The sequence below is a fragment of the Rissa tridactyla genome, chromosome 1 (assembly GCF_028500815.1).
Source record: "Rissa tridactyla isolate bRisTri1 chromosome 1, bRisTri1.patW.cur.20221130, whole genome shotgun sequence".
NCBI classification, from domain to species: domain Eukaryota; kingdom Metazoa; phylum Chordata; class Aves; order Charadriiformes; family Laridae; genus Rissa; species Rissa tridactyla.
Window position 1 is genome coordinate 34861921 of NC_071466.1, and position 13118 is coordinate 34875038.

The window sequence follows — 13118 nt, forward strand, 5'->3', positions numbered from 1 at the left end:
TTTTCCCTCCACCTACATTGATTAGCATTACATTAATCTCCTTAATTTTCAACTGATTGATGCCCAAGTCAGATGTTTTATTGGGTTTTGTACAGTCCCTTTTAGTTTTTAGATACCTGGGCTATCCAGTTCAGCTTTCAAATACTGGCACAGCATTTGCTTTTTCAGTCTTGTAGAACTGCAGTGCTCAAAAATTATCAACAGCAACTGTTGATAGAGTTTCTTAGACAGCTCTTTTAGAACTCTTGAATGCAAATTGTTCAGACTTGCTGATTTGAAAACCTTCAATTTTAATTAGTGTGTAGATCTTGTCTTCAATAGCTGTTAATCAACATCTTGGCGTTATTATTGGAACGAGAATGTCTATGATACCAACGCTTTGAGATAGTAGCTATTGAATGGTTTAATTGTTCAACAACCTGGACAATTTTCTGTGCTATGACATTAAGTGACTAGCAAATTGCCTCGATAACCCAAACAGATTTCATTAGCATGGCTTCCTAATACACTTCAAAAATTCTCTACCCCTTATAGCTGAGATTTCTCCTCATAACCTTTTGTACTGTAATAAATAAAAGTAGCTGTTTTCTGTAATCCAGGTCGTTTTCACTGACAGACTCTCAGTGAAGCTGATGCTGTTCGGACACATGAGTAAGCTGAACCAGAAAGTTGGTAAAGCACCAACTTTCCTGTGGTGTGCTCCAGTCCTGAATCCTCAGCTCCATGGTGTGCTCAAGCTTCCAGACCAGGAGGTTCGGAAAAATGATGGAAGTTGAGGAGGAGTGAAGTTATTTTCCAAAAGGAAACACGTAGGACAGATTGAGGGGCAGATATGTATCCCCTTCCTCCTTGTATTTGTTTCCCTGTGTAGCTGACAGATGCCAGCACTGCGTTTTCACTGTCTCCAGGACAGACTGTTTGACTGAGAAGAAACTGAAAAACTCCACAGATTGCCCTCCTGGTACAGCCCAAAGGATGAGTAACTTGGAAATGGAGTACTACTACTACTACAGCCACTCTCGTAAGTGTGCGCGAGAGAGAGCACTTAGTATGTTTTCTGACTTAATCGGGAACTAAAAGAACACCCTTGCAATTGCTGGATTCCAGTGCTATTCCTCCCTTGAATGGCCAATCCCAGCAAACAGGTGACACTAACAATTTGGGAAGCAGCAGCCATTTCAGGATTGCTAACTACCAACATCGGCAAGCAGGATGCTTCAGCTGTGCAGGGCAGAAACAGAGGCAGCTTGCTCATGGCATGGGAAAGCACACAGTAGAAGGTTGCTCCATCTCAATCCAAGTAGGAAAGAAGAAGCAGGACACACTTGGAACATCTCAGCTCTTCTGCGCCTGGTGCACAACACAAAGACTCTCAGAGCACAAGAGCTGTTCAAGTCTTTAGACTTGATTGCAAGAAATACTTTTATACCTTTACTAAAACAAACTCTTGCATCATCTTCCAGAAGATGGACAAAAAGACAGAGAAAAGGAAATCCGGTTCTTCTAGTTACACCTTCAGAAAACACTGAGCTATACAAAACCACTAAAATATTTCCCACCTCACTAAAACTACATGGCCCCACAATACCATATGTTATCACCAAGTGCACACGAAGAACAAGGGCTCTCTTAAAAAGTTGTCTTGTAGTACGGCCCAGAAAGTGGAAAATTTTCACAGAGATGTGCCAGCCTCCGATTTTGTGTTACAGATGACTGTCGGCTGCAGTGAAGTAAAGTTACATGGGTTTGTGGTGATGAAAATTTTACAGCAGCTCTACATTTTTTCAAGTCTCAAAGGTTTAAATGTAAATATTCATGATCTCCACAGAGTATATTTTCCACATCAAATCAATTTTGAATATTTTATCATACAAACCACTGAAATGATTTTGCATGAACTTTCAAAGAATACTTACTCATTCACAAAAGTGGAAAATTTCAACTGCAAGTGTTAGAACATTGAGAAGATGATGAGCATGAAAAACTAAGAGAGCAGATACTGTTCTGTAACTGCTGTCTCTTAAAATGCAGACAGTTTAGCTGGCCATGAAGAATTTTCTATCTTTTACAAATCCCAGCTTTCTTTGGAAATCCCTACTTACTTGTGCCAGGACATTCCTAGTTCAGCTTCAAAGTATTTCAAGATCACTGTGTTAAGATGAAAGTACTACAGAAATAATTCTCTTAGGATTTAGCAGCCACTAAAATGGTTCAACACTGTAGCTATGCACAATCTAAGCACATTATAACTGAATTTTCCATCACTTGATGATAAACTAAATTTGAACACAAGTCTCCTATAATGGCCAAAAAAAACCCCCATACTTAAAACTATTTGGTTCTTTCACTTTCTCAATTATTCATTCAATAATTGTGAAATGAGTTAATTTTGAAAAAAATTAACAAAAAGTCTAAATGTCTGAAAACTAGAAACTGACTGAAATCTCCTTGACTGAATCAACAGCATCAAAGAGTTAAAATTAAAACCATGACTAATTCCTGATAAATCAAATCTAATGAATAATATCTGCTTAATATATCGCATAAAGCAGCAGAAAAATTTAGCGTATCAGTGCTAGGGATACCCTGGCAAAGGAGAATAGTAAGTAAAAAAAGAGTGCATTTATTTCTACTAGATTCAGTTATCAACTAATAAAATATTATAGTGATGACTCTACAGTATCGATAAACAGGCTTAGAGACAGTGGGAGCAGTAAGAATAAAATATTTAGATATAGAGCAGAAGAATTTATAGAAGAATAATATGACTTTTCACTGCTAATCAGGCAAAGCAGGATACATCTACCTGTAAAGTGAAAAATACGTCTTGAAAAAGATGGGACCTCCTCTCCAGGTCCAGCCCAAGGTAAGTGCTCGCTCCCGCCCGTGCTGGGGAATGCATGCTGCGGCACCCAGAGATGTGCAGGGAGCTTCCCCTTTCCTGCTCCGAGCTGCAAATGTTTAAAGGGGAAACCCTTTTCAAAGAGGCAACCGAGAGCGAGCCTCAAAGCACAGATTCATGGAGAGAAGACAGCCATTTGATTCGAGTGTGCTCTGCCGATGTTTCCTCCCTCCCCGTACCCAAGTGTTGCTAAGCTATAACGTTATGTGGTGTTCAAAGCTATCTGTAGGCACACTAACCCTTTGTTCCACAGGACAGCTGAGTTGTTTCTATCGAGAAAGAACAAACTGATGCTAGATGGCCTCAATGACTTTAAAAAAAACATCGCTGAGTAAATATCTCTATAAAACGGTTTTTATCTGTGACACAAAGAAAGGCAAAAAGCAAAACCTAATCTTGTGTTGGTGCGGATGCTCCCATCAACTGCAAATGGAAGCTTTAACCGTGACCAACAAGTCCTCAGCATCACTTCCAGAGTATCTTCTGTGAAAACATCTTACCACCGTGCACGTGTCCGATAAATGCGTAATATGTATGTGCATGCACTCCAGAGACAACACCCACCTTGCACAGACAGGGACACCTTTCCTTTCAGTGATGTCCTGCTGTACGCATCAGCTACTGTGATCGGTACCAAAAAAAAAAAAAAAAAAAATGTGAAAAGATGCTTTGTGAAAATTAAAATCCTTTAAACATAAAGGAAGCTATCTGTTTAACACCAGAAGCACTAAACATGATTTGGCCATCTGATACTACAAATACATCTTAAAGTATTAAAAATAAGATGCCATTTAGAGTAGTGGTATGTGATGTGAATAACCCCCAAAACTATGTAAACTTTTTAGACTTAAAGGAAAGAAAGAGACAAACAGTTGTTATACCCTTCTTCCCTTATACAGTTAAATGCAAATTCTCCTTTACAGTCATATTCCTGATATCTCCTTGCATACACAGCTGATACGCCACCTACTGCAAACCCGAGCTGACAGTCGGAGCAATGCTAGCAGCATTTCCACTCCAACATCGTGCCGGAGCTGAATAAAGGTGCTTTTTAAAACCAAAAAATCTCTTTGCAAGCTGACAAGAACAAAGCAAGATAGCTGGCTTTTTGTCCTTGCTTCAATAATGGAGAGAAAAATAAACAGAAGAGAAAAGGAATGCGAAGAAAAACACAGCAACTCCGAAGGCTCAGAGCAAGACAAGGAATATAAAACATCTCTGATTACTCTGAACGTTGGTGGCTATCTATATATCACACAAAAACAGACACTAACCAAGTATCCAGATTCTTTTCTTGAAGGGATCATAAACGGAAAAATAATGTGCCCGTTTGATGCAGACGGTCATTACTTCATCGACAGAGATGGACTCCTTTTCAGACACATTCTCAACTTCCTACGAAATGGAGAACTTCTTCTACCAGAAGGATTTCGAGAAAATCAACTTCTGGCACAAGAAGCAGATTTTTTCCAGCTTAAGGTACTCTCGGATGCAGTGAAATCGAGGTGGGAGAAGGAACAGCTAGCATCTCGAGAGACTACTTTCCTGGAAATAACTGACAGCCACGACCGTTCACAAGGACTTAGAATCTTTTGTAATGCTCCTGATTTCATTGCAAAAATAAAATCCAGAATTGTATTGGTGTCCAAAAGCAGGCTGGATGGATTTCCGGAGGAGTTTTCGGTATCTTCAAACATTATTCAATTCAAGTACTTCATAAAGTCTGAAAATGGTACACGACTGGTACTGAAGGAGGACAACACCTTTGTCTGCACCCTGGAAACTCTTAAGTTTGAGGCTATAATGATGGCTTTGAAATGTGGATTTAGACTGCTGACCAGTCTGGATTGCACGAAAGGGTCAATTGTTCACAGTGATGCACTTCATTTTATCAAGTAATCACAAAAGGCAAAGGAAACAAGCATGCAGCCAGAAAAGCTCCTTGACCTGCAGCCTCCTGGCATCACAAATAACGTATCGAACTAGCCTCCTACCACAGAGCTCGGCTGCTAATCAATTGATGTGAGCTAATGGTATGTAAATCTCATAATGACATCCATCTCTGACTGACTTAAGCCGAATGAAAATTTTATGCCTGAATTTAATAAAAATTATCTGCTAAACATTGTAAACACAGGTCAAATGCTTTATGCTCTTTGTAATATATGTTTTCTCGATGCTGTCTTTCAACCAGAGAGTGTAGCTGAATTTTTGTGTACTTGTATGACTAACGTGCATACCCCTAACTGCCCTCCTGAAGAGCAGGGAGACTATTTTCATATAACAAGCAGGCTTAAAATATGTTTTGCTTATAACAAATTCAGAATGGATTTTAACTGGAATAAATGATTTTGAATGTTCAGTAGTGTTTATGTTAATCTATTGTACTGAATTTGCAAAAAAAAAAAAAAAAAAGGATTGCAAGAGAGTTTTAAATTAATCAACTTGATTTTAAAGTGAAATGATTTCTTGACTCACTTAAACCCAAATTTACAGCTGTGTTACTACAGTAACAACAATTGGCAAAACCACATAAACCAACAAAATAATGTTGGGGGAGATGAGTTCTATTATGGGAAATGAGTTGAATCTGCACAGAATGTTAAAATTTCTAATTATATATACATATCAAATGGCTAATAAAAATATTTGACAAAGTTTCATGTAACAGGTTTCCAGTAATGACATCCTACAATGCTAAAGTCACTGTTTCCTAGTAATAATTTGTGCTCGTAAGGACAGGCAATTAACAGAGCCCTTGCTTTGCACAATGGCTCACTAAAAGCAACTAGTACTATTGGTTTTGAATAGACCACCTGCTGGCATTTAAAATGCATCACTCTTAAGTAATACAACAAATACCTTCTTTCTCCTCGTCTCCACTATTTATCCGATCTTTTCATTTATATTTTAAAGAAAGTTTTAATAGCTTCTATGGAACAACTAGCTAATTTAACCACAAGCATTACAAACCAGTCACTCCGCAAAAGCGGACTAAAAAAATTCATCGCAAAAGGCAAAAAGAAGCTGCACTAACTCTAAGTTTAAGCTTCGTCCATCCTTGAACCCAACCATCATTCACAGCTCAAATGAACCCCAAATTCAAGTCAAATGCTACTAAAGAATGAAAAAAAACAACCACGTAGTTTCTCAACTTCCCCAAAACATCAATGTTGTACAGGAAAAAAAAAAAATACTAAGAACGTCAACAAAATGCAATACAATCCATACTAGAAGTGACAACTGAGGAAAACAGCTAACACAAGACAGGCTGAGAACAGTTTTCTATCAGATTTTAGAGGGAAAAAAATCCACCCTTAGTAGTACCGAGATGTACTTTTCAGACATACAAGCTGAAGAACTGTTCATGTATACCAAAACTTCTCCAAGTTTGTCCAAATACATTAACTATTTACAAACAAAAGATATATAGTAAAATACAATTCTTTACACACTTCTTTTACACTCCTAGGCCATCCCAGCTAGAATTCCAACACTGTGCATCATCGTCCCTCCTTCACCCCCCCCCCAGTTATTTTCAAATATCTTCAAAAAAATCCTCATTAACCACTAATCTTGTACATACAAGAACCTCTAACACTTCTGTGAAAAGTAAATTTGAAAGCTCCCCTAAAAGAAATCTAAAATCCTGCTGATCTTCTAGGCCAAGAATTAGAAACACCATCACACAGAACAATGACATAAAAAGCCCTTTGTGGACACAATTCTCTACACGAGCAAGAGAAAGTGACAAGACAATCTAGAAAAGCTCCATAACTAATCTACAAGTTTTGAAGACGCATGCTCTGAGTGCTGTCAAATACACAGCCTGCATAAGCACAAAGTCTGGAGGAGGCTGTTGCTCCTAGGATGTCAAATCATCCATTTTCAACTTAAACGCTTTTGGTTATAACCTTCGCTTGTAATGGAACTTTGACTGATATTTAAAGTGTCACTGCAGTTGAAAAGAAAAAAAAGAAAAACAGCAAAAATCAAATTCGATTTGAAACAATTAATATATGGTAATTAAAATCTATTGTGGTTGCTTGCCTTTCAGTTGGGCTCTTAGGATGCCAAACATCAAGGAATCGTTAGCACTTCAGAAAGCAGTACCAGTTTTAAATCGTAGCATGACTTCCCTCATGAAAAAGCAGTAGAGAATTTAATGGCTCTGCATTTATTGTAGAAAATACTTTTGGAATACAAGCTATTAACAAGCTGGCAGTCACAGGTAAAATTCAAACCATCTGAAATATCTTCTAAGAATATTCTATAGCTGTTCTTAAAAGATTTACTGGGAAGGTTTTATTTGCCAGCCATTTGGTTCAGAGTACCTACTTTCCTCTTAACCTATGAAAAAGAGCACTTAAAAAAAAAAAAAAAAAAGAGTTTCAAATGAAAAATGTACATCTCTAATCACTAGTAAAAATAAATTCCTGTGTTGTTGTTTGGTTTTTTAAAATTTAAAACTCAATGATTCATTATGTTACACACTTTTCACTGCATTTTTTTTTTTTATTTCTGTGTAAATAATACTGACATTTACGGCATACATATAAAGTCATCTGCTGTAACACTAACTTCAATCTTGTCTTCTTTTCCCATCTTCATGAGCACTCATGCATTTCTACAAGTGTCAGGGTTTGAAATTTTTACATGCCATCTCTCATCGAAGGCACCTCCCTCAGCTGTTTGATTCACACAGCAGAAACAGAAGGAAGACGGGGGTAAAAAATTCATTCTCTTCCCTGTTCACGTTGAAGAAATCCACAAATATGCTGAGTCATACCATATCAGTTACAATCAGACACTTCAAACTAGTTATAAACTTGAATAATTTTTCAAACTAGGGTGGGGAAGTGTCTTGCTTTGGTATATGAACAAAATGACCACATAAAATCTCCATACTGTGAATAACGTTTCCTTTTTACTCCATAAATACGCTAAAAATAACATAAATATATTTTGCCTATGTTCAGTCACTCAGGTGGATACTTGTGTTCCATCTCACTTTTTTTTTTTTTCTGGTGTGCCAGAAAAGGTAGCCAGTTATACATCAGTTACCTTTTCCGTCTTTTCTTTAAGATTGGAAGTTTCATATTTAACACTACTACGAAAGCGAGAAAGCTGCAAAATCAAGTGCTTAAGTCAGAAATACTAACAGTTTTTCTAACATTACTTAGAATATAATGTGCGTGCAAAGTATTGCTATTCATTTTTCTCCCATTATGACTTGGATCACAATGACCATATCAGAACAGTCCTACAAGTACCAGGAGTTAACAACAATTTCCATAATTTCTCTGATGACTTTCAATTGCTCGGGTAGGAGTAAAGAGGAACTTCTTCCCCCTTCCCCAAGGAGGCACGTAACCTGCTCCCAGGCTTGGTCAGCTCCACCTGCCTCCCTGCCCATTCTCTTGGGCGAGAAAAGGGGCCACCAAGCAGAAAGGACAGATGGAGTTGAAGGCAGGACTGACCCCCATACCCTACAAAAAGAATATCCTTGCCCCTCTGAATTCCTTGAATGACTGCTCATGAAAAAAATATATATAGCTTGATCAAAATAGCCACACTCGGATGCTCATCTTTTCCATCGGTGGAGGAGAAGCCAAGGGTTCTTTTATCACACTTGGCAGTACACTGTCATAGGTACCAACTACCTGGTTTATTTCTACATGTTTTGTCGTTACAAAACCTAAAAGCGGCTGCACTACGTCAGCTAAGGTCTATTAGCCCAGTATCCCCTGGTGACTGTGAACTGTTTCCATCCCCTGATCCTTCACATCTCTGGGCAGAATTCCCATTTTTGATCCTTTGACCCTCACATCCTTCCCCTTATCTTGTTCCTCCCACCATCATGCAACTACTTTTCATTTTTCTTTCACCCTACCCCTCCCTTCCTTTCGCCAGGCAGGTTGTAGGGCTTTGTCAGGGATGCCTAGGAAAGAATATAAACCCAGAAAAAACATATACGATGCTCCCTTGAAGTATTTCCTTAGTCTCCAGTCATTTACTGCCCAACGACTTCTAGAGCCAGATGTGGTTTCTGGAGGTAGCCTTGATGCTGTGAAATACACAGGCTGCGCAACAAGGTCAAATTACAGCTCCAACTCCGCACCTTCATTACCTGCTCACCTCCTGACCAGTGTTTCACAGCATCGTAATTGCACTATTGACATTTCCCAACACACGTCTTATTTTTAATTGCCTTTTTGCATTTGTACCTATTACAACCATGTAAGTGACAATTGGTCACTTCTTTTTTACCGTAGGTGATATTTCTCTAGATCCTAAAAGGGAAAAAACCCTACATCATCATTTGCAGCAATCAGTGGCATTGTTATTTTCACCTCTTACTTAAAAGCATTAGAAGGTTTCCATTCAAGAAGATGAGAACAGCTTAAGAAAATTATTTTCCTCCTTCTCTCACCGTTATTATACAAGCAGAATAAGGGCAGGCAACAAATTTTCCAATTTAATAACAGCTGTGCGCCTCATCCATTAATTTATTTGGGTAGAAGGGTCATGTTGCCCTAATTCTGTTGACTGATGAATCAGGATTGGGCATGAAGGGTGCGAGTTAACTTAGGTCTATGACAAAATATTATTTTCTTAGGATAGAATTACTTCATCTTTGCTAAATAACTATTGCCTAACCCTAATTTTGTCTCCTGTCCTGCAACACAGAGCAGAAATTCTTAAAATGACAGGAAAGTGACTACTAGTTAAAAACCTGAAGGTATTTTCACATGAAAAGATAGGCTTGCATAATTTACTAGGTTGAAACAAAAGCAACCGATACGGCATGAGAAATTTAAGATCAGAAAATTAACATATGGGGTTTAATTACTTTTGAAATAGACATCCTGTAAGTCCTATCTGCTGGTATATCACAGAGAATGTTGTCTCAAAATACTGCCTTTATAAATCATCATCGTTTGCGATAAAATACCAGGAAACAAGCAGCGCAGCAAGGACCGAGGAAGGTAGGAGAGAGATGTATGATGACACCTGAGGAACGCCGATGAGCAAGACTTGGAAAAAGAAAGCGCATTTGCGTTTCTTTCTGAAAGAAATTGCAAAATACACTGTAGACCTAGATGGTTGATTTCTTTTCCTAAAAATGTGTGTAGCAAGAGTATCACACACAGCTAAAGCAACAGTGTCACAAAAAGCTGTTTCTATCTGCGCTGGTAACAGTTTAACATCATTGCCATTATCATTTAACACCACGTTTGTTCATTTTAAGCTTCAGAGAAGAATACTGCTCTGCCACTTCAGAAACAAAACTGTTCACAAAGCTGGTACAATAATTATAGCTGTAAACAGCAGCTACTCATTTAAAACACTATTAGGACATGATGACATGTGAGTTCAACATGTTAAGGTTTCAAAACCAAGTAGTCAGAAGATGACTGTTACAAATCGAGCCATTCTGAAGGCCTGTAACGTTCTCCTTATCATGCTAAAAGCAACTACAGTATCGCCGTGTTCAGCGGTGGTGTTACTTTGGGGGACATAACCTTGGTTTACAGAGAGCTCATGAAACCCACCGTCTTTCTGGACATTAAAGGGGGATTCCACTACTTCCAACCCAAGCATTATTTCAGTTACCTCAAAAACTAGATCTCTCCGCTTTTCCAGGATACATCTTTTTTTTTTTGCCTTTGACACCACCCCACCCCAAGCTTTCAACAGCAGCTTGGTTCCAGGAATGGAAAGCCTGACCAAAAGGAGGTGGCAAGTTTTCTTGCTCACATCTCCTGAAGGGAGATTCAGTGTCCCGTGTAAGGGGGTGTCACTTCACCAGCCACAGGAGCACACCAAGGAGATGAGAATTCAGATTTAAAAGCCCAAGGCTGCTCGCTAGGGAAATGCCCCAAGAAGATGAGGGTCTTCTGGATGAGGGCTTGCTAGAGCCGTGAGCATGATGGTCAGGAGTCTTGAAGTGCTGGACTGCCCCAGAACCGAGGATGGGGAGGGAGCAGCATCTCCTGAGCACTAGGAGATGAAGAGAAGGGCTGAGGGACTCCGTGTCAGTGACAATCACCCAAGAACGGCTTTATGGAGAAAGCAGATGCCCACACAGCGCAACATTAAGGTTGTACTACACAAGTAATGTCTAATTATCCTGAAATTACTAAATAAATAAATAAAAGTTAAATTAAAACCATATATATTTGGTTTTTCATATGTCAGAATTCAGAAAAGCAATTTTCTTTTTTGCAGCAGAAGTCAGAGGAATTCAGTTTTTCTAAAATCTGTCAACAGAAAACCTTGAGCTACAAATCTACTGCTCCAGCTCCACAGAAAGCTGCTTGTTATCTCAAAGTAGGTTCTTGATTTTGTACCATAGTGAACAGATGAAGGAAAAAAAAAAACCAGGTCAGAGGTGGGTACAGACTCTCAATTAGGAAGAAAAAATTAAGCAAACAAACTAGCAATGAACAGGCTAAGCATCAAAAAACGTAAACAGAACAAGCAACTGTAACGCCAAACCCAGTCATTTATTGCCTATCTACTACTTAAATAAAGCCTTTGGCAAGTATTAGGGATAAGGCAGTGCATTTTCTCAATGCTGAAACTGGTAATTTAAGAGGAGACAAATTAAAGGACCTACAGGCCAGGCTGATAAGAATCAGCTAAATAGAGAAAAAGGTACTCTCAGGTTAGGAATCTTATTAATAGTAACTTTATCTAAGGTCTTGCAGCATTGCCAGGTCTTGTGATATTTCCAACACATTGTCTAAACCGAACAGCAAATAACATTCTTTCCCAACAGGGCAGAAATGTAACATGTAGGCTATTTTATGTCTTCTCATATTGCGATAAAGTCCACCTCTATAAGACTTTTCTGCCATGCACAGATGATGATTTTAGGGTTTGCCCATAGAGTGCAGTGGACAAATCCCTGAGACAACCTGCATGAGTAAGACAATATGCTGTAGCACAGCTACACGCTGTTCCTGCTCCTCTATCACCACAGCTGCTGGCAAGATGCTGGGGCTGGAAAAGCCTTATAGCTCAGGAAGAGCACCAAATGAGCTCTGCTAGACTGTTTCCAGACTCAAACATACAGAAAGCTCGAGTCCTACTGCGCTGCAGCCTCCAGTGCTCTCGCAGCTGCAGTTAGCAAAGGCAGAGGTAACACACAACCTTAGAAGAGCTGCTCTTGCCTTTGCCTTCATTGACTTCCCCCTCAAAAGTTAGTTCCACGGTTAAAAAGAAGAAACTTCAACTATCCCTGATGCAAGCTGTGTAACAACAGTTACGGAACTGGGGGAAAAAAATGGGGGAGGGGAGGACGGGAACCCACCAGAGCCTGGGAGGAACAGTACTGGATTAGGCTAAAGGTCTGCTTTGCTCAGCATTGTGACTCCAGCAAAGTGGCCAGAAGTGGATATCCATGAAGAAGCCAAAGGGCAGAGCAGACATGTATGATTCTCCCACTGGGTATGCATCCCAGTGTCCACCATTTTTTTGTGGCATGAGGTCTCTTAAATCAGATGTCCTCTCCATCTTTGTACCCTTTGGTGGATTTTCTTTCACGTACCTCTTTGGTCTCCTCCGAGGTCATGTAAGCCTTTAGCAAATACCACCTTCACATCCACATCTTCTGGCAAGGAATTCAGCAGCTCAATTACATTCTGAGTGCAGAACCACCTCTTTCCATTTACTTTGAAACTGCCTCCTGCTAGCTTTACATCTGCTACGCGCCACTCTTGCATCGGCCAAGGCAGCAAGCATTTGATCTCCCTCTGCCCCTTTGATCCACCATTCAAGGCTCTAATTTGCAATACTGCAAAGGTCTGAAACCACCAAACGTGATCGTGCTGGTAGGTGGGTGAACTGCAATAATCAGCAAAATCCCTCACAGAAGACAAACACAATTTGTGGAGTCACGATCTCCGATGCCAGGCACGGCTGAAATTCCTGGGATTTCTTGAGAGTCAGAAGGGAAGACTGAGAACTCTGATACGAGCCAAAAGCACGCTTCCCCGTAGTGCAGTGCTTCAACAAGCTGGATGCAGACATTGCTGAAGGACAGAACAAGCTCGTGGGATTAACTCCCGCTGTTTTATATCGGGTTCTGTTCTCAGGATAGAGACTGCATGATAATAAATACATCAGCGCTGCTCAGGCAAACATAAATATTAGAACATTCATAAAGCATACTAAAATAAATAGCCAGGCCCCAAGGACACCAAGGCCA

The 13118-nt window shown here is 39.5% G+C and overlaps 2 protein-coding genes across 5 annotated transcripts in view; one reads left to right on the top strand and one right to left on the bottom strand.

Moving 5' to 3' along the window:
- Nucleotides 1-13118, bottom strand: part of GTF2F2 (general transcription factor IIF subunit 2) — a 93222-nt gene that overhangs the window by 57181 nt on the left and 22923 nt on the right. The window lies entirely within an intron of this gene.
- On the top strand, nt 3999-4884 carry KCTD4 (potassium channel tetramerization domain containing 4). The gene has a single exon (XM_054206114.1). The coding sequence runs from the start codon at nt 4028-4030 to the stop codon at nt 4799-4801; it is 774 nt and encodes a 257-aa protein (XP_054062089.1). The 5' UTR covers nt 3999-4027; the 3' UTR covers nt 4802-4884.